Source organism: Eucalyptus grandis, chromosome 11, assembly GCF_016545825.1.
Source record: "Eucalyptus grandis isolate ANBG69807.140 chromosome 11, ASM1654582v1, whole genome shotgun sequence".
NCBI classification, from domain to species: Eukaryota; Viridiplantae; Streptophyta; class Magnoliopsida; order Myrtales; family Myrtaceae; genus Eucalyptus; species Eucalyptus grandis.
The window spans coordinates 45485555-45508031 of NC_052622.1; the positions used below are offsets into that span (position 1 = coordinate 45485555).

Genomic DNA, 22477 nt, shown 5'->3' on the forward strand with positions numbered 1-22477 from the left:
TTGAATATATTAATATCAAGTCGCGATTGGTAGGACTTGGGAAGGTCCGTGCCAAGTCTTCGGACTTAGTAATCCATTAGCCTTCTTTAGGTAATTCACCCTCGAAAATTTAGGTCGCGACAACTACTCCAAAACTCTGCTGCATTAACGCGTTGAAATTGAGTTGCCCTACCTTAACTTTCATATTTCTTTGTTACTCCCATTTGTATTTCTGTGACAAAGTTTGACGAATGACAAAATAAAAATCAAATCTAATAGCCCTCATGTCTTAGCAAGGGTTGACAACCATTGGATCAAGTGACTTAGATATCACAGTTCCAACCTGATTTCATTCTCCTCAAATAAAACAAATTTTGCATAAATGCACTTGTTGATGCTTTATACATGTGCTTTAGCTCTTACATCATCTCTTCTTCTTATTTGGGGCAATTATCTCCATTTTTTCATATATGCCAGCTTGCAAGTGCATGTACAATCCATACACCTGTTGATTTCTGAACCAGTTGTTTTGCTACCAAATTATTTGGAGCTTAGTAACAATTATTGGTCCACGTACACCATAGTATCTAGGACTTTGAATCTTCGAAGCCTATAGAAAATCCAAGTATATATATAGGTCCGCAAGCTATGTGTGGTACACATCCATGTATGCACATGTCTAGTCTAGGTGAACCCACATTTTTCTTAGGATAAGTAGAGTCTGTCATGAACCAACTCTTTAAATTATTTCCCTAGGTGGACCCATAGTTTAGGATGAATAAAGTGGATTATTGAGCAACTCTTTGACTATTGTTTCCTCTCTGTGATTCGAGGTGATGTAACCCGGTAAGATGAGGTGAACCCACGATTTTCTAGGATGAGCAAGTGTGTTAATGATTGGCTTGTTTCGATAATTTTTTTTTTTTTCTATTCGTAGAGTTTCAAGTTAGGTAACCTATTGAAATATTATCTCACATTACTCGACACAAAGAGTTTTATATACTCTTCATATTTATGTAATCTCCCTTCACCTATTAACATAATTTTTTTAGTTAAACCTGCTAATATGATAAAATAGTCAATATTATCCCTTAGGAATATATGTGTCCATCCCCCATCAATTAGATTTCACGCACCGCTCCTAATCTTGAGTTCAAGACATAGGCATGGCCCAACGATTATCAAATGGAGCGAAATAAAAACAAAAATGTAAGGCAGATATGTTGTAGTGAAGACACATTGAATTTGGGTGTATGCCTGGAGACTGAAGTATCCTCTGCATTCATTCTATATGTCAAAGGTGATCCTAACAAGGAAAATGACTCTTCAGTGTACATTATTTTGATCTAAGTTGCTACCGAGATATACTGGTCCCCCACTATATTATCTTTTGGCCGACCCATGGTTTAGAATACCTAGATAATTGTCTTTTCTTTTTCTTCTCTTGCATTTGTTTCGGGAGAAGTGCCAAAAAAGTCCTAAACCTTTTGGTTTTGTGCCAATTTAGTCCTAAACCTTTTTTTGGTGCCGATTTAGTCCTAAACATTTTTGCGTTGTGTCAATTTAGTTCTTTCCGGCCAATTTTGGCCGGATTTTTTTTGACTAGACGCCGGGATTTGACGTGGCTTTGATCGGCGCGCGTGTACAATTTTTAATAATTTTTTAATATTTTTTATTTTTAAAATATTTCTCTCTTTTAATTTTTATTCGTTTCTCTTTTTTTCTGCTCATCTTCTTCCTCCAGCCGGTCGCCGGAGCTCGGCGACCGCCACCTCGCCAGTGGCCGCCCTCGAGGCTGGGCGGCGAGGGCGAGCCCGCCGGCTCCTCCTCGCGCCGGATCTCGGCGAGGTCGAGCCGGGCGGTGGGCGAGGGTCGAGCCTCACCCACGGCCGGCGAGGGCGACCCCGCCGGCTCCTCCTCGCACCGAGATCCGGCGAGGTCGAACCTCGCCGGCCTTGGGCGAGGCTCGACCCTCGCCGGATCCGATGAGGGCGAGCCTCGCCCACCGGCACGAGGCCGCCCTCGAGGCTGGGCGGCGAGGCTCGCCCTCGCCGGATCTCGGCGAGGGTGAGCCCCGCCGGCTCCTCCTCACGCCGGATCGGCGAGGATCGAGCCTCGCCGGATCCGGCGAGGGCGAGCCTCGCCCGCCCGGCGCGAGGCCGCCCTCGCGGCCCCGCGGCGAGGTGGTCGGCGAGGTCGAGACCTCGCCGGCCGTCGCCTCGGCGGTCGCCGAGCTCAGTGACCGGGCTGGAGGAAGAAGATGAGCAGAAAAATAAAAATAAAAATAAAAGAATAAAGAAAAGAATAAAAATAAAAATAAAAAAAAAAAAAAAAATAAAAAAATTCAAAAAAATAAAATACTATTAAAAATTATACACATCAGCGCCAATCGGGCCACGTCGCCGGCATCGGCGCCCAAATCAGCAAAATCTGGTCAAAATTGGCCGGAAATGACTTAATTGGCACAACGTAAAAGGTTTAGAACTAAATCGGCACCAAAAAAGGTTTAGGACTAAATCGCACAAAACCAAAAGGTTTAGGACTTTTTGGCACTTTTCCCCATTTGTTTCTTATTCCAAGTTTTTTTTTTCCTCTGTCCCAGATGTGATCAGAAGAGTGAACTAGAAAAAGCGAGTCCCGCTAACGCTTGGTAATTACGCTTCCTTATGTTGTCGTGCAAGAGAAGGCAAATTACGGGGTGATGATATCGGTCAACGTTCCACGCGAATTTTGAACATCCTTTTTTGTTTTGAAGGAATGTCGGACCCTCTTAGAGTAAAGCTAAATGGATCATTTTTACAGAAAAAAAAAAAAAATTCAACAAGATTCCTGTTGGGTCGAGGACAGTTTTTGTTTCTTGAATTTCACCGTCTGCACGATCAAATCCTTTTCAAGTCTTTAATTATACAATCAAGTCCTATTACTCCTTCAATTTGTGTGAACGCAATTCTTCTGCCGATCTCTATAGTAACCCAGTGAAATTGTTGACAAGGGATTGTTGATGGAGCACAAAACGAATAAGTGGTGGCGATATGGTAACAAAACTACAGCGTCACATCAATGAACACTATCGGAAGAGAGAGAGAGAGGATGGCCACCCAACCATCTTCAAGGGTCTGGTGCGGCGGCTCTTGTTAGGTGAAGGTGGCGGTACAGCGACCTCTGTCGTGCTTAGACAGGGGTCAATGAAATCTAAACAAGAGAGAGACACCCACTCATTTGCCAACTCTAATCAAAGTGGGAGCACTCAAAGCTCCTCCTAGGATCTGCCTTGGATTAGAAAAGACTAAAAGCTAACTTTCCAAGTGTTAAGCCAACTACATTGCGGAAAAAAGAAGGTAAATTCCCTCACAATTCTTTAATCCCGGCGTTTGTGCCCTTGATCACGTTTTAGGTCTAGCGAGGAGAGAGCGAAAACCATGCAAAACCCCATCACGTGATTACGTAATGGATCAAAGGCAATTCAATAAGGAAATGGGGGATAGCTGGACGAAAGAGACGGCACACCCAAATTGCATAAAGGAGCCACAACCCCTTCTTCACCTGCTATTTTATCTGAACGGCAGCAAGCTTTCTCGTGTGGCAAAGCCCATGCAGGCAACCTCGCACGTGTTATGGGCAAAATTTGGGGGGTAATTTTTGGACCGATACTTCCGTAGATCCAGGGCACGCGAGTCTGGTGAATTTCAACCGTCGTATCGCGCGGATCATAGGTAAATTGTATGTTACAGAAAGTGAAAATCGAAAGAGAATAAAAATTTACATTTTTCCTCTTTCTTCATTTATTATTTATATTATATATATATATATATATATATATAGACCCAATATTTATTGAATATTTTTAAAATTGATCTCTTATATCGGAATCACATGTCAGAAAATCGTATATTAGAATTCCAACTTGATTATCGAAGAGTGTCGAAAAAGTTAACTAAGTGTCGGATTTTCCAACACGTATTGATTGAGTGGTAGAGTCTGTTCGAGAGTGTCCGAGAGTATTGGACATGTGTCAAAATGTTTGACACAATATAAAGACTCTCGGAGAGTATCGGTGCTTAATAAGGACATGCCAAAGAGTCTAATCTGCTTTAAGCGTTGAAAAGATCTATAGAGTAAAAAGAGGAAAATCTAGCATATCCTAGCATGGTCTCAAAATACTTAGCTTGACCTAATATGCTTTGATTATTGAAAAGATCTATCCAATATTTTAACCTAAAAGGGGATGACCTAGCCAATAGGAACCTGATGCGGTCCTAACTCAATACATCATCTATACCTATTTATAATAATATGAAAAGGGTTTGAATAGTAAATTGGTGAATGCTGCTTCGCCAAAAATTTGCAAATGATTTTTTATATTCTCTTCTCAATTCCACACTATCCACCTTTTCACCTAACCCAAAATAACTGTCATTTTGAGAAAACACTAAAAGATATATTTAATATTTCAACAAACTGTTTTCTTAACACAAAATTGGGGAGCTGAATTGCATTTCATTGAAGTGATCTTCTTGGAATCATGGGATAATTCTCTTTTTCAATATGAAATTGAGAAAATATTATATCATTACCCTTCATGGCAAAATCTAATTAGTATATGCTAGCGTGACTTTTTAGAGTTATCGGTTAGAATTTTTCTTTTTGCCTTTTTATTTTGAATTCGAAAGTATGCAATCGGTAATATTTATTTTCTCTTGTGGTGATTTTCTTGTCATGTATACAGCCTAAATAATTAATGAGGTAAAAGATGATTGATGTAATGGGAAGCCTACAGCATAAGAACTTCAACTTCAACTTCAATTATGACTGCAATTCTCTTATTTTTGTCGATATATTACTCTTCTCACTTTTTGCAAATAAGCAAGTTACATTATAAATTTTATGACACTTTGGATAGCTTGCCTTACCTAATTTTAACCACTTATAATGCTTCATCATAAACTTTACAATAGATTGGTTCATTTTTCACGATCATATTGTATGTTTTATAATAGATATTCCTCCACTAGCATTTATATCTGGCTTTGAATATGACAAACACCATGCTCAATATGATTATCAGTCAATTTGCACTTTAGTACTATCTATATCAAGGGCTTTGTGAACAACTACATGAACACAATTTAAACAAAGAAAAACAACACATTTTTAATAAATCACTTCTTATATGAGGATAGACAATTTTATTATTAGCTCAATACATTAAGATTTATCAAGATAAAAATAATTGCAAAGTACAAAGTTTGGTTGATTGACTACATTAAGATGGAATGGCGGCCATCCCTCCCGCCTATGTTTACTCTCTTTTTTCTTCTTTTTAAAATATTTTAATTTATAATATAATTTAATTTAATTTTTATTTGGACAGAAATACCCTAATCGACCAGAACTTTTATCCGATCGGTAAGCCGACAAGGCTAGGCCCTTATTTGAAATGGCCATAACCACCTTATGCCCTTCTTTGAGACTGATAGGGGGACTTCAGTCTCTTATTTGAAACAAAATCCACTCAAACTCTTATTTGAGAAAATGAGGACACTTCGGGCTTTATTTGGAGTTTTCCGAAAAAAAAAAAGAATAAACACGCGTTAAATAAAAGGGAAGGAGCTCAAAAAAAAAAAAAGGACGAATTACAAAAATTGGTTATTTATTATGTATATTTAAATGGTTAATCAATGTCAAAAATGACTGATCAATAGAAATATCTAAAAAATTATACGAGGAAATGATGTTCTCAAACTCAGTTTTCGTTAATTAACTTTCATGTAGCAGACTTTTGTTAGTATGATTAGAATTGAGAATACGATTGCCACCAATTCTCTTCAAAGAAAAACGTCTGGGGGTAATTTCCACCCTCAGTTTGAATGAAAAGTATGTGAATTTCCATAATCTTATCTATTACTTAATTGAGTATTAATGGAATAAAGGTGCTTTTGTCGGTTTAAATGAAAAGGTGTGTTTCTTTTTCTTCTATTAATATATTCATTTTTTATACATATATATATATATATATATATGTAAATGTGTGTGTGTGTGTGTGTAAATTGATATAATTCTCTTTATTGTTTTATAATAATTAAAGGTAAAAGAGAGCTTAAAAAACAATGAGATGCAAATACAATTTTACCTTCTAAAAGTCATGTGAATTGCACATGCTAAGAAAATATAATGGAGGACTGACGGCTACAACTCAATGAATGTTTCGGGCTAATGTATAACCATTGAAAAATAAAAGGTTAAACGTATACAACCCTCAAAGTCCGGGTGAGTTTTGTGTAACTGCCCAAAACGACTATAAATAAAGGGATAGCGTGGACAGTGGAGTGTGGACAGTCTTTGAACTCCATAGTTGGAACTAACAATTGGGGAAGCGTCCCAACCAAAAGAAAAAACAATGGACGAAGCGAAGGGATTAATGAGGCGTGTGTTGCTAATCAAGTTCAAAGCGGAAACCGCACCTGACCACGTCGAGCGACTCATCAAGGATTACTCCAATCTCGTCAACCTCATCGAATCCTTGAAAACTTGGCACATGTATCCTTCCCTCCCTGCCTAATCTCTACATTTTTCTTTCTATTCTCTTGCGCCCTTTTCCCCTCATGTCTCGGTGCATCTGTCATGGAATGTTCCTCAGCAGTTTGTTCAGATGTCTTATCTTGGTTTTATCCATGTGAAACTAGGGGAAAGGATGTGAGTATCGACAACTTGCATGAAGGCTTCACACATGTCTTCGAGCTAACGTTTGAGGACGCCGAGGGAGCAGCAGCGTACGTGGTTCATCCTGCTCACCTCGAATTCCATGAGCGGATCGCGCCCCATGTGGAGAAGACAGCCATGATCGACTACAAGCCAACTTCTTTCCATACCTAAATTTAATATTGCATTGCAAGCTCTATCATAATTGTGTGGATGAATAATAAACTTGTTATGGCAGCATTATCTTGTGTAAGGTGATTAACATGGTTTATGTTAAATTAATGTCTCAAGTTTGAATTTGAATAACTATTTGTTAAATCGAATTTGTCGAGAAAGATTTCCCAAAGCGGATTAAAAATCGGACCAGGAAGCTTTTCTTTCTTGAACTTATTATGACATTGCATAAGAAAGCAAGGAAGACATCACCCACCACTACAAGACAAAAAAAGGCTCACATATTTTGTTATATCTATTTAACTTCTAGGGATAGAGACGTCCTTTTTCAAGTGAAGTTATCCTTCCGTGGGTCCCTCTCTTTATATATATAGCCAAGAAACCTAAGGAGGAACTGCTAAAGCCAATAAGAGATGCACAAAGCCAGAAGTTGACAAGAAGCAAATTGCCGTATGAAGAAAGGAAAAATTCAAGAACGCCGCGCGTTCTTAATTTTCAGTCGTATGAGAAGAGTAATACTTGGGTTTGAATGAGGGGTGATTTGTCTAGTAAATTTACATTTAAATTATATTTTTATTTGTAAACAATTTGAATTTAGGTTTAAATTTAGATGTGAGAAATACTTAAGCATGTAAATAATTATAAACACCGATTCTCTGATTATGGTGAATTGTTTATTGTTGGCTCTCCCCGTAGATTTAAATACCGATACTAGGACCAAATCACGTGAATATTTGACGTCATTATTATTTATCATTTATTTCTCTTGTGATTTCGCATTGACATAAATTGTAAAATTCTATTATTTTCGCGTATTATATTTCAACAATTGGTATCAAAGCTTAGGATCACATTTCTTGATTGTAATTTGGAGCTTTTGCTTATCTGATTATTATCTGAAAATTCTGTTATTATAATTATGTCTAAGGCGAAAGCTTAAATTGAGAAATTTAACAAAAGTATTGCCATGTTAAAGCAAATTTTATTTTCGAAAATGCCCTCGTCATGATGTTGCCAGTGAAACCAAATCAAACTATCAATAAGGCCAAATGGCGACCAACAACCTCAAGCAAGGTTGGCTAATGCTAGACTTGGCTCGTTGACGAGGCTCAAGCCGCCAATGAAGGTTTGAGGTCTATTCTTTTTTTTCTTTTTTTAAATAGTAAAATTCGTATTTATTTTAAAATAACATTTAAACCAAAATTACTTTCCAATACATTTTTAAATTACAATTTATCAAACACTCTTTGTATTTATAAAAACAAAAAACAAAAAAAAAACCCTTCCAATTAAAGTCTTTTGCATTTAAAAATGCAGCTCATGAGTCTTAAAGGCCATAGAGGGCAAGTAAGGAAAATGACATAAAAGGCACAAAGAAACAAGGAAACACCAAAGATTGAAGCATCGTCTATTGCGAATACTCCCCCTCAAACAAATGATTTATGCTTATTTATAATGACTAAGGGTGAGCAGTTTTAAGATTGATCTAAGTTTCACCCAGAACCTACCTTGTCAGGACCGGTTTCCTAGTTTTTGAAATCTAAAACATACCTTGCATATCCCAAAATCCGAAAGCTAAGGGCGCCACTTTCAATCGATTCTAGGGTCTATCAAAGTTGCTGGCCAATTTCTTTTTTTCCTTTGTTTCATTTTTTTTCTTCTTCTTTTGGTTTAGCAAAATGAAAGTGAATGCAAAGTAATGAGTCCAAGGTAGAACTAAGAGCACAACCATACCAACCACAAAGAACCCAAGGGCGCCACACCCTCACCGTGACCCAATAAGTTTTTAGGTTAGGTCTCACCTTTCCATCTCATAAAATTACTGTAACACCCAAATGTATGCTAAATGGTATAAGAAGGGTGGCACTAGCAATTCCATATGCATCAGCTGGTTATTCTAACTTTGAGACATGGTTGGAAGATGAAAATCCAAATAGACAACATCCCAATCAACTTCTATGTATCGGGCTCGCTTGATGGAAATTAAAGGACACCCGAACTCTTGGAGTGCCAAAAGTTAGCATAAAATGACACTTAAGTGCAAAAAGTTATGAAAGAAACATTTGAGTACCAAAATCGGAGTAAAATTGATCACTTAAGTGTCACCGGCAAGAAAATCCGACCAAAACGTTAACGTGGCAATTTTCTGGCGAGCTGCTGGCAAAACGACGTTGTTTCGTATGCTGATGTGACTAAATAGTGTCAAAACGGCAACATCTTGGTATAATTCGAATTTTAATATAATAATTAATTTAATTAAATTTTAAAAATTGGGGGAAAGGAGGAGCTCAGCCGCCGGCTTCCTCCCTCCTCCTCCTCCTCCATTTTTTTAAATAAATAAATAAAAATTAAAATTTATTATTATTATTATTATTATTATTATTATTATTATTATTATGTTTTAAATTTAATTTAATTAATTTTTATATTATTTAAAATTTAAATTATGCCAAAACGACGTCGTTTTTGTATGTGTTTTGCTGATTCGACATTCTGGCGAGCCACGTAAACGAAAAAATTAATAATAAAAAATGCCACGTGGGATTTCCGGTGAGGCTCACCGAATATGGCACTCAAGTGTCCCATTTTTCATAAAAAGTGACGTCACTTTCGTAAATTTTAGCACTTAAGTGTCCCTTTGTGCCAACTTTTGGCACTTGAAGCATTCTTTTGCCGAAATTAAAGATTGAAAGACAAATCCACCGAAAAGCAACGATGCATCATGGCCTTGAACCTATACAAGGCCGATCCCGGAACAACAGGGTTTTTTGGCGGCTGTTGAGGCTCTCGGAATGAAGGTTGAAGCAGTCTTTTAAACCTCATGTTTTTAAGATGCAACGAAACAAGAACATCAACACGAATAAGAATATGATCTCTAGAATAATAAAGAGTTCAAAACACACATTGCCTAGAAAGTTCCCAGTCAGACTCTTCGATTCTTGGTTCCCAGTCCGAATTTTTATGTAGAGATTGGTCAGAATACTGTAGCTAAACCAGTCCGGAGATATTTTTGCCTTCTTTAGCTCGAGGAAAACTCTTTCAGCTGTTGCAACATCATGTTGCTCCTTGCAGCTAGTTAACCACAGAATATAGGTGATTATGTCCGGTGAAGTGCTCCTTTTCACGGTGAAGTGCTCCTTTTCAACTTTTCAATCACTTCAAGAACCTTCTCCAGTTGTGCACTGGACACATACGTAGATAGTATGTGGTTACAAGGAAGAGGGCTCTTTAAGAAACCACAATCGAACATTTTCTCAATTAAGGTCTCAGCTTTGCTGGACAGCTGCTTCTTGGCATAGTTGTGGAGGAGAGCATTGCAGGTATGCTCCCCTCTCATCCGAGATGGAAGATCTTCGAAGAACTTCTCTGCACTGTTAAGCCCATGAACTTTAGCAATCAGGTCTAGGTGAACAGAATAGTCACCGGCTAACAGCTTGATATCTTGCTGTAACCTTATCCATTCACATATCTGGAAAGGAAAGTACGTAACAGAACATTACGCATTCATGTTAAAATCACTAATACTATCGCAAGTTTGAGGCTAGACTAGTATTTAAATTGTAAGAATATGAAGCCATGCAAGACCGAGACATGTTGGCCTTATATAAGCAACTAGTTGAGTCCCAGGACATCGAGCACCTGCTATCAACCGAAAAATTCCTTAGGTACATCGTGTAGGTTCCTGGGAAGCTCCATTCAATGGAGCAAAAAAAGGCCTTATAGATGTGACAATGAAAGTTATTCCCGCATTAACATCCTCAAGCAACTTTCGCTAAAAACCTCAATGACTTAAGAGATTTATCTGCACATGTAACAAGGATCTTTTAACAGAATTTTCATCATTTGGTACCTTAGAAAGCACCAGAATTGTTTAAGTGTGCAACCGACCATAAGTAGTACTTTCCATCCCATTTTGCCAGAAGGCTAAGTATTTATCTATAATAATCAATACCTTTTTGAACTTGTCCAAATAGATATTAAAAGAACCATTACCTCTCTATACTCTTTTGTTTTGTTTTTTTTTTTTTTTTTTTTTTTTTGGGGGGGGATACATCTATCTCCTATAACTTATTAATCAAGATTTAAAATTTTTAAGTGCTTGCTCCAGTTCATATCACCCCCAAAAAACAAAAACAAAAACAAAATTTACCGTGTCTATCATATTACAGCACATTTTCAATCATCACAACAAGGCTAATTGGATATGAGATGTGTTAACTAATCTTATCTTGTAGACGGGTCAACTAAGTAAATCCACGATTAGGGGACAATAGACCAATCCTGAATTAAAAAATAAAAAAATAAAGAAGTAAAGGAAAATGGGATAACAGGATATGGGATATAAAGAAGATACAGCATCTTGGTTTAAAGGGATAACAAGGCTACCCAGTTATTTCTGTAATGTCACCAGCACCAGCACCAGCACCAACATCATCACAATCCCAATTGCCCCCTAATACACCATTTCCTAACTCCATTGCTCGGCAACCATCCCTCCATTACCACAACAAGAACAAAGAACCGCCACAAACGAGGTAACATCCGCACATCTCCCTACTACAATGCCAATCCTCATGATTACCCTCCACTACACACACAACCATTCTCCCATTCCTCCTGCACCAACACTATTCTCGATCATGCCCCAAGAGATAAGAGAGCGTGCGCGTGTTACATTACCATTCTCCATTACTGCCAGTGGTAACTGGTATCTCCAATTATGAACTACTCATCGGCACATTTGCAATTAGCGACCAAGATTCTTAATCACCAATTAAATTTTAGTGAAACCAAATTAAACTACGATCAAGATGTAGTCACTACACTACATGCCAGATTTTCCAAACAATAGACAAGATGCCACAAATTCCACATCTTTTAGTTTTCATCTCAGCTCTTCCCCAACCATTCAACATCATGTCCCAATCACTAAAGGCAAGAAAAGACAGTACCCATCTAATTTGTCTCATCGCTCTACGAATTACCACCATGTCGAGAAACGGACTCAATATCAGTCACTTGCTTAGCTCCTATCTACCTATGATTTCGAACTAATAAAGCTCTCTTTTCAGAGCTTTGCCTTCACTGGTGTCCATTTCTCAGCAAAAACGACTCTTCTTCACTCATAAAAACATTTCAGAGTAAATGAGTTCAACGCAGAAAGAGGAGAACCTCGAGGGCGTGCTTGTAGCGCTTGAGCTTGCGAAGCTCTCGGACGATGCGGTTGAGCTCGTACTTGCGCATCGCGCCTCCTTCTTCCTTCCACTTGCGAATCGTCACCACCGCGCTCCGCTTCGCGTACACCAGGCTCAGCAGCCTCTTCCCCAGCGTGTCTCCGCCTTTCCTCCTCTGCGCCGTCCCCGCGGCGTGGGCGGAGGAGGAGGCGGTGGCGGTGGCCGACGGGCTCTCCGCCGCCACGGCCTCCGCCGAGAAGCGGCGGTTGGCGGAGCGAAGCGGCATGGCGGTCCGCTTGCCCTGATTTGGTTAAAGCAACCTTATATACATGGGCCCAAATTTACTAATGTTTTCTAAACGAAAAGGACCCAAGTCCTGTTTTCTTCTTTTAACTTTTTTTTTTTCTCTCATCTCCTCGTGAAGGACATACGCGTAAATTGCAGGATTTCATTTTGGAACGCCTCGTGCTCCAAAAATCACGAACCGTGTCAGAGGCCTTTGGGCCGTAAGGACCGTGACGAGAACAATACTTATATTAGGGAGACTTAAGTAGTATCAACACGCAACGCAGCACGACATGTTAATATATTATTCTTATATAAATAAAAAAAATACATTAATTATTTCATTTTAAAAAAATTCAACTCCATTCTAATAATTCATAAAACTTGAAAAAAAATACAAACAATTCACATTCTACACTCGCGTGTCACATATGTCGGAAGAGAAGAGAAAATCCTTGTTTTTTTTATAAAAAAAAAATTCATATATATATATATATATTGACCCATCATTTATAGAATATGTTAAAATTGATATCTTGTGTCGGAATCACATGTTGGAAGATCGCATATCAAAATTCCAACTTGATTATTGGAGAGTATCAAGAAAGTTAACTAAGTATCGAATTTTCCAACACGTGTTGACCTAGTGTCAGAAACTGATCGAGAGTATTCGAAAGTATTGGACACGTGTCAAAATACCTAATACAATACAAAGACTTTCAAAGAGTATCAATGCTTGATAGGGACATGCCAAAGAGTCTGATCTACTTTAAGCGTTGAAAAGATCTATAGTGTAAAAAGAGGAAAACCTAGCATATGCTAGCATAGTCTTAAAATACTTAGCTAGACCTAATCTGCTTTGATTGTTGAAATGATCTATCCAATAATTTAACCTAAAAATGGATGACCTAGCTGATAGGAACCTAGTCTCATATTAATTGAAATGATGTATTCGACACATGAGATGCCGTCATAACTCAATACATCATCTATACCTATTTATAATAAGATGAAACGGGTTTGAATAGTAAATTCGTGAATGCTACTTCTCAAGAAATTTGCAAATGATTTCTTATTCTCTCTTCTCAATTCCACACCATCCTACTTTTCACCTAACCTAAAAGAACTGTTATTTTGAGAAAATACTAACCCAACACATCATTTATTAAAATAAAAAAAATCCGACACGTTAGAACACATTGTATACTAAATGATATATATATATATATATATATACATACATACATACATATTTTTATATATACATAATAAAATATCATTTTTATGATTATTTCAATCAAATTAATTTGATTTAAATTCACAAATAAATAAATAATAATAAAAGCCTATAAATTAACACTAAAACATTAATCCACAATTTATTAATATAATTCATTATATCAAATTAACAAATTCAACTCAATTCCAATAATCCATAAAACTTAGAGAAAAAAACAACCAATTCACATTCTACACTCGTGTGTCGGATATGTTGAAAAAGAGAAAAAAAAAAAAACTTAGGAGGTAAATTGTATATCACAGAAAGTGAAAGTTGGAAGAGAATAAAATATTACGTTTTTCCTCCTTCTCCATTTATTATTTTTATTATTTTTTTATTTTTATTTTTTTCATATATATATTGACATCTTATTTATTGAATATTTTTAAAATTGATCTCTTATGTCGGAATCACGTGTCGGAAAGTCGCATATCAGAATTCTAACTTGATTGTGAGAGAGTGTCAAGAAAGTTAATTAGGCGTCGGATTTTCCAACACACGTTGACCGAGTGTCAAAGCGTGTCCGAGAGTAGCGGACACGTGTCAAAATGTCAGATATAATACAAAAACTCTTGGAGAGTATCGGTACTTGATAGGGACATGCCAAAGAGTTTGATCTTCTTTAAGCATTGAAAAGATCTGTATAGTAAAAAGAGGAAAACCTAGCATATGCCAGCATAATCTCAAAATACTTAGCTAGACCTAATGTGCTTTGATTGTTGAAAGGATCTATCCAATAATTTAACCTAAAAGGGGATGACCTAGTCAATAGGAGCCTAGTCTCATATTATTGAAATGAAGTATTCGACAGATGATATGTATTTGACACATGAGATGCCGTCCTAACTCAATACGTCATCTATACCTATTTATAATAAAATGATTAGGGTTTGAATAGTAAATTGGTGAATGCTGCTTCTCGAGAAATTTGCAAATGATTTTTTATTTTCTCTTCTCAATTCCACACTATCCTACTTTTCACTTAACCTAAAATAACTGTAATTTTGAGAAAATACTAAAAGATATATTTAATATTTCAACAAACTGTTTTCTTATCACGGAATGGGGAGCTGAATTGCATTTTATCTGAAGTGATCTTCTTGGAATCATGGGTTCATTTCTCTTTTTCAATACGAAAATGAGAAAATATTATATCATTACCGTTCATGGCAAAATCTAATTAGTGTATGCTAGCGTGACTTTGTAGACTTATCAGTTAGAATTTTTCTTTTTGCCTTTTTATTTTGAATTCGAAAGTATGCAATCGGTAATATTTATTCTCTCTTGTGGTGATTTTCTTGTCATGTATACAGCCTGAATGATTAACAAGGTAAAAGAAGATTGATGTAATGGGAAGCCTACATCATAAGAACTTCAACTTCAATCATAACTACAACTCTCTTATTTTTGTCGATATATTACTCTTTTCACTTTTTGCAAATAAGCAAGTTACATTATAACTTTTATAACATTTTGGATAGCTTGCCTTACCTAATTTTAACCACTTATAATGTTTCATCATAAACTTTACAATAGATTTGTTCATTTTGCATGATCATATTGTAATGTTTTATAATAGATATTCATCCACTAGCATTTATAACTGGCTTTGAATATGACAAACACCATGCTCAATATGATTATGAGTCAATTTGCACTTTAGTACTATCTATATCAAGGCCTTTGCGAACTATTACATTAACACAATTTAAACAAAGAAAAACGACACATTTTTAATAAATCACTTCTTATATAATGATAGACAATTACATTTAGATTTATCAAGATAAAAATAACTGCAAAGTACAAAGTTTGGCTGATTGACTACATTAAGATGGGATGACGGCCATCCCTCCCTTTGTGTTTACTCTTTTTTTCTTCTTTTTTAATGTTTTAATTTATAATTTAATTTAATTTAATTTGTATTTGGACAGAAATACCCCTGATCGATTGGAATTTTTTGCCGATCGGTAAGCCGACGAGGCTAGGCCTTTATTTGAAATGGCCATAACCACTTTATGCCCTTCTTTGAGACTGATATCGGGACTTCAGGCTTTTATTTGCCACTCAAACCCTTATTTGAGAAAATGAGGACACTTCAGGCCCTTATTTGGAGTTTACTTGAAAAAGAATAAACACAAGTTAAATAAAAATGGAATGAGCTCAAAAATAAAAAGGGCGAATTACAAAAATTGGTTATTCATGATGTATATTTAAATGGTTAATCAATGTCAAAAATGATTGATCAATAGAAATATCTAAAAAATTATACAAGGAAATGATGTTCTCAAACTCATTATACATTAATTAACTTTCAAGTAGCAAATTTTTGTAAGTATGATTAGAATTGTGAATACGATTGCGACAATTCTCTTCAAAGAAAAATGTTTGGGGGTAATTTCCATCCTTAGTTTGAATGAAAAGTATGTGAATTTCCATAATCTTATTTATTACTTAATTGAGTATTAATGAAATAAAGGAGTTTTTGTCAGTTTAAAATGAAAAGGCGTGTTTCTTTTTCTTCTATTAATATATTAATCTTTTTTTAATATATGTTATATATGTGTGTGTGTGTGTGTGTGTGTGTGTGTGTGTGTGTGTAAATTGAAATAATTCTCTTTATTTTTTATAATAATTAAGGGTTAAAGAGAGCTTTCCTTAAAAAACAATGAGATGCAAATACACTTTTACCTTCTAAAAGTCATGTGAATTGCACATGCTAAGAAAATATTATGGAGGATTGACGGCTATAACTCAATGAATGTTTCGGGCTAATGTATAACCATTGAAAAATAAAAGGTTAAACGTGTACACTCAAAGTCTGGGTGAGTTTTGTGTAACTGCCCAAAACGACTATAAATAAAGGGATAGCGTGGACAGTGGAGTGTGGACAATGCTTTGAACTCCAAAGTTGGAAGTAACAATGGAGGAAGTGTCCCAACCAAAAGAAAAAACAATGGAGGAAGCGTCCCGACCAAAAGAAAAGACAATGGAGGAAGCGTCCCGACCAAAAGAAAAAACAATGGAGGAAGTGAAGGGATTCGTGAGGCGTGTGTTGCTATTCAAGTTCAAAGCCAAAACCGCACCTGACCACGTCAAGAAACTCATCAAGGATTACTCCAATCTCGTCAACCTCGTCGAATCCTTGAAAACTTGGCACATGTATCCTTCCATCCTTGCCTAATCTCTACGTTTTTCTTTCCCTTCTCTTGTGCCCTTTTCCCCTCATGTCTTGGTGCATCTGTCATGGAATGTTCCTCAGCAGTTTGTTTAGATGTCTAATCTTGGTTTTACCCATGTGAAACTAGGGGAAAGGATGCGAACATCGAGAACTTGCATGAAGGCTTCACGCATGTTTTTGAGCTAACGTTTGAGGACGCCGAGGGAATAGCAGCATACATGGTTCATCCTGCTCACCTCAAATTCCATGAGCGGATCTCACCCCATCTAGAGAAGATAGTCGTGATCGACTACAAGCCGACTTCTTTCCATACCTGAATTTAATGTTGCATTGCAAGCTCTATCACTGTTGTGTGTATGAATAATAAGCTTGTTATGGCATTATCTTGTGTAAGATGATTAACATGGTTCATGTTAAATTAATGTCTCAAGTTTGAATTTGAATAACGATTTATTAAATCGAATTTATCGAGAAAGATTTCCCAAGCAGATTAAAAATCAGACCAAGAAGCTTTTCTTTCTTGAACTTATTATGAAAGTGCATGAGAAAGCAAGGAAGATATCACTCGCCACTACAAGACAAAAAAGGGCTCACATATTTTGTTATCTCTATTTAACTTTTAGGGATTGAGAGGTCCTTTTTCAAGAGAAGAAGTTATCCTTCCGTGGGTCCCTCTCTTTATATATAGCCAAGAAACCTATGAGGAATTGCTGAAGCCAAGAAGAGATGCATAAAGGCAGAAGCTGACGAGAAGCAAATCGTAATACGAAGAAAGGAAAATTCAAAAACGCCACGCATTCTTGATTTTCAGTCGTACGAGAAGAGTATTGCTTGGGTTTGAACGAGTAGCGATTTATGCAATGAGTTTACATCTAATTTATATTGTTTATTTATAAATACTTTGGATTTAGGTTTTAATCTAAATATGGAAAACACTCGAGTGTATAAACAATTATAAACTCTGATTCTCCAATTATAGTAGATTGTTTGTTACTGACTCTTTAGATACTGATACTAAGACCAAACTACGTAAATCTCTGCCGTTTTTATTATTTCTCATTTATTTTTCTAGTGATTTCGCGTTGATGTAAATAGGAAAATCGTGTTATTTTCACGTATTATATTTCAACAATTGATATCATAGTTTGGGATCAGATTTTTTATTGTGATTTGGGGCTTTTGGTAGTTTGATTATTATCTGGAATTTTTGTTATTGTAATTATGTCTAGAAGTTTAACAAAAGTATTGCCATGTTAAAGCGGATTTCATTTTGGAAAATGCCTTCATCATGATGTTGCTAGTGAAACCAAGTCAAACTGTCAACGAGGCCAAATGGTGATCGGCAACCTCAAGCAAGATTGGCTAATGTCAAACTTGGCTCGTTGATGGGGCTCAGCTAACCAATGAAGGTTTGAGGATTATTCTTTTTAAAAAATTAAAGAATAGTAAAAGTCGTATTTATTTTTAAAACATTTAAACCAAAATTACTTCTCAATACATTTTAGAATTACACTTTACCAAACACTCTTTGTGTGACAGCCTGATTTTCGAGTCTGTTTTTTATTTAATGAAATGGGCTTTTCATCAACGTGCCTATAGCCTTTTTTTTTTAGCTAATCACTCAAGAGATAAGTAATCTATCAGGTGAAGCCGATAAGGAATATAAACACGATTGATTTGAGAATTTGATTAGAAACCGACTACTCGACCGTGTTAATCTGCAAGGGTTATTACGACACCGTTAAAAATCGATTAGAGATCGAAGATAAGTTGATTCAATAGAAGCATGTAATTAAATGGTGGGTGATTCCACCTGATTGCAAAATTCTTGTTAAACGGCACTAGACCAATTTTTCTGTTGATTATGTACCATGTACCCGTATTTGAAATCTCAAGATTATTACGACAACCGAGAGCCGCCAATGAATTGAAGATGTACAATGTGGATTGAAAATAATCAATCATGGGTCAATTGCGCCAAAAATTCCTAAAAGCTACGCGGTAGATTAGGTCACGCTAAAATTGCGTCCGATTGAAATTAACCACGAAATTGAACCCGATTTCATAAATTGAAAGTTCTGTCATATCACAATTTATTTTAGAAACGTCGCCTCATCCTTCGAAGAATTTTCGACAAACCCGGATTTTCAGCTAAAAATCAAAATTGGGCAATTTTGGACCGGGAAATTCAGAGGGCCCTTTTTGTGTAAATTTTTTGGCTACGCATGATAAAATTTCGGGAACAAAAATTGATTTCTGGCGATAAATTGATTTTTCAATTTCTATTCCCCAGAAAAATTTCCGAGTAAAGAAACCCGTTTGATAACAACTCAAAATTTCTATTTCGGAATAGAAATCCATTTGATAAAAGAATAAAATTTATATTTCTAGGAATAAAAATTGATTAAATAACAACATAGGAAATCCCCAAATACAAAATAATAGTCGAAATAATACTAATTGTGGCATCCTAAAAATTCCTTGCCAGTCGTTAGGGGTGCTCAAATTAAATGTCTTGCATTAAGACTTTGGCAAAGCCTATGGCGAATAATTATTTGATGAAAATTTCTATTTTGGCCATGAAGGATTATGGATTTGAAATTTATTTATGTCACAAATTTTTGTGATTTATGGATTTCAATTAGGAGTTTATATAATTAAGGATTAGGTAAATTAATAGGATGAGATAAGGGCTAAAGTAATTGCTTAAAATCAGCCCATGACCTCACCTCATTTTCGGCCATTTGGGCCTAGTCGCGAAGCCCAAGAAGAGGAGCTGTCACCGGTCCATGAAGCCCACGGATAGGGCTGTCGTCGGCCACAAAGGGGAGAGGCCGGCCCACTTCTTCCCAAGCCCATCTTGCATGTGTCTTGCCAAGTGGCAAAAAGAAGACTCCATGCATTGGCCATTGGGGGAGGCTTCTCATCATTTCAAATGATGGCTTTGTGGGGGAATAAAATGAGAGAGAGAGTGGCCGGTTGAGGGGCTGTCGCCCAAGCCAAGAGAGAGAGAGAGAGAGGGTTGCGAGAGAAAGAGAGGAACCGAGAGAGAGGAGGAAGGAGCCGCTCGCCTACCCGTCGTCGTCTGTCCGCTAGTCCGTCGCCGTCCGTGTGCCGTCGTTTGTTCGATTTTGGAGGCAAGTTGGGATCCATTTTATGCTCTTGCATGTGTGTCTTGCATGTGTGTTTGGAATGGTGTTGAATCTTGGGTGTTTAGAGTCTAAGAAACCGAAGCTAGAGTGTGTTGCTCTTGAAAATGTGTTCTGTTTTTGAGTGTGCCGCCTGACCCCGAACGTTGTAAAGGCTTTCATGCGTGTTTTGTGTTGGATTTCGACTTCGACTTCTTCATGAAAGTTGTAGAAAACATCTCAAAGTATAACATACTAAAATTTGAGATAAAATGGCTGATTTTTAAGGGGTGAAACCCTTCCTCTATGAAGACGCTAGATCTGGAACTGCTTTGTTGACCTCTTGGTGGTTTTGTGTGTTGCATGTTGCTTTTTACCAAGAATCTTACTTTTAATTCTTCATGAAAGTTGTATATAATATCTTAAATACTAACATACTCAAATTTTAGGTAAAATGAGTAAGTTTAGCCTAGTGAAACGATTTTCTTTTGAAGACGGAAAATCTGGAAGTACGGTACTGGACTCCCGAGACTTCTTAGACTATATGGTGACTATTATTTGAGAATCTTACTTATATCCCTTAATGAAAGTTGTAGGGGACCTCGTGAAGCAAAACATATCAAAATTTCAGATGAAAATAAGAAATATAAGTAGGCGAAACCTTGATTTTTCGGAGATAGCTAAACTGGACTGTTCGGTACTAGGAACAGGAACTTCGACCATCTATAGTAAATTATCTAGAGCGAATATGACCTAGATGTCTTCATGAAAAATCTACCTTAGGGTCCTGAATATAACCTGGTAAAATTTCAGAATTTTTGGAGGTCATTCAGGTATTTTAATCGAAATTTTTCAAGAACTGCGCAATCTGACTTTGTCCGAATTTTGCATGTTGTAATGTGTGAGCTATATCTTTTTGTGTGGAGCTCTTTAGGCATGTGTTCTTCATGAAATTGTTAGCTTTATGTCTTGTCTATTACATGCTCTGATTGTGTGATTTTTGAGGATCATATGGATATTTAATTTAAATGTTTTCCAAAATTGTGCAAGCTGGAATTTAGTAAATTTCAAAAAGGCATGATATATAGACTATTCTAAGTTGTATGGACCCCATGGATTGTATTGTCATTAGTGGTTGTATCTTGCTGCATGTATGATGATGATTGGAAATGCATATAAGAATTAAAATGATGAAAGTGATCTTGTTTGCCATTACATCATGTGTCATGCTGATTTTGAGACATAAATTGGTGAACATAAATTATGATAAATGAGGAAACTATTGGAGGCGGTTGATAATGCTCTGGGAGTGTCAGGATGCCCGGGATGGGGGGTGTCGGATGCCCGATTGTATTGTGATACATGCCCGGATGTCCTCGGGAGTTTCGAGATGCCCGAAATGGTTGAGTGCCGGAAGCCTCAGAGGTTTGTGCCCGAGGGGATGCCTCGTGATGCCAGTTGGGATGCGAGATGCCCGGAATGTGGGGGTGCCGGATGCCCGGTGGTGTGTGCCGGAGGTTTTCTTGCGATGTCAGGTTGGGGTGCAAGTGATAAAGTATGGGATGCAATTACTAATCTCGGGAAAGAGAGATGTGGTGATCGAATTGAAAGTTAAAAGTGGAAATTGAATCATGCATATATGATATGATGATGATCACCTATGGCATGATGATATGTGTGAGACATGATGATGATCACCTATGGCATGATGATATATGTGTGTGACATGATGATGATCACCTATGGCATGATGATATGTGTGTGACATGATGATGATCACCTATAGCATGATAATATGTGTGTGACATGATGATGATCACCTATGGCATGATGATATGTGTATGAGATAATGATGATCACATATGGCATGATGATATGTGTATGATATGATGATGATCATCTATGGCATGATGATATGTGTATGATATGATGATGATCACCTATGGCATGATGATATGTGTGAGACATGATGATGATCACCTATGGCATGAAGATATATGTGTGTGACATGATGATGATCACCTATGGCATGATGATATGCATGTGACATGATGATAATCACCTATGGCATGATGATATGTGTGTGATATGATAGTGATGAGTACGTGAGGATGTAGGTACATATGGTATGATGACATATGCATGGCTGCAAGGTAAGTTATGCTTGGATGCATGAATGGCATGTATTATGTTATGATTGTTATAATGGTATTATGTGATGCATTGAGTGGTTTATTGGATCTTTTACCTATTGAGTGGCTGTACTCACCCCTTTGGGGACCACCATTTCAGATTAGAAAGATGTCGCTCCCTACCGTCACGCAGGGGCGCCTTCTATGGCCTCCCATCGGATGTAGAGGTAGAGTGTACGGAGATCGACTGCGTCACTGTCCCTGGACTGACATTTATGCGAGTGCGAGTGCTAGTGCGAGTGCGAGTGCGAGTGCTGGTCATGTACAATGTGGGCCTAGCTGAGGGCCCTGTCATTCAGGAGTTTCTATCAGTTCATGTCCGCCGAGATTGAGTGTTTAGGGGGATGTTGCCGCCACCACCGCCCGATGCACCAGGATGGGTGTGA

At 37.1% G+C, this 22477-nt stretch overlaps 2 protein-coding genes and 1 long non-coding RNA gene across 4 annotated transcripts; 2 read left to right on the top strand and 1 right to left on the bottom strand.

Annotated features, from left to right (window-relative positions):
- Window positions 1-6308: 6308 nt before the first annotated feature.
- LOC120285971 lies at window positions 6309-7436 on the top strand. The gene is made up of 2 exons (XR_005547324.1): window positions 6309-6516; window positions 6663-7436. It is a non-coding gene; the product is annotated as an uncharacterized LOC120285971 (long non-coding RNA).
- A 2209-nt stretch (window positions 7437-9645) lies between these two features.
- On the bottom strand, window positions 9646-12347 carry LOC104427960 (pentatricopeptide repeat-containing protein At4g02820, mitochondrial-like). Of its 2 annotated transcripts, none has more exons than XM_010040968.3 (2): window positions 12025-12347; window positions 9646-10321 (listed from the first exon to the last, which is right to left on the bottom strand). In XM_010040968.3, the coding sequence occupies exons 1-2, from the start codon at window positions 12310-12312 to the stop codon at window positions 9974-9976; spliced, it is 636 nt and encodes a 211-aa protein (XP_010039270.2). In that variant the 5' UTR covers window positions 12313-12347; the 3' UTR covers window positions 9646-9973. The 2 variants fall into 2 exon arrangements, with proteins under 2 accessions (XP_010039270.2, XP_039160114.1); XM_039304180.1 differs by having other exon boundaries at window positions 9646-10223; window positions 12025-12346.
- Window positions 12348-16461: 4114 nt separating this feature from the next.
- On the top strand, window positions 16462-17166 carry LOC104430831 (stress-response A/B barrel domain-containing protein HS1-like). The gene is made up of 3 exons (XM_010043550.3): window positions 16462-16524; window positions 16591-16752; window positions 16899-17166. Exons 1-3 carry the CDS (start codon window positions 16514-16516, stop codon window positions 17086-17088), a joined length of 363 nt encoding a protein of 120 aa, XP_010041852.2. The 5' UTR covers window positions 16462-16513; the 3' UTR covers window positions 17089-17166.
- Window positions 17167-22477: the final 5311 nt, after the last annotated feature.

What these genes read in the sequence shown, in the direction of transcription:
- LOC104427960 (XM_010040968.3), bottom strand. Translation starts at nt 12,312, where the DNA reads ATGCCGCTTCGCTCCGCCAACCGCCGCTTCTCGGCGGAGGCCGTGGCG. An exon ending in GCTACAAGCACGCCCTCGAG is followed by an intron (nt 10,322 to 12,024) that starts GTTCTCCTCTTT and finishes TTTCCTTTCCAG; the next exon opens with ATATGTGAATGGATAAGGTT.
- LOC104430831 (XM_010043550.3), top strand. An exon ending in TCCTTGAAAACTTGGCACAT is followed by an intron (nt 16,753 to 16,898) that starts GTATCCTTCCAT and finishes ATGTGAAACTAG; the next exon opens with GGGAAAGGATGCGAACATCG.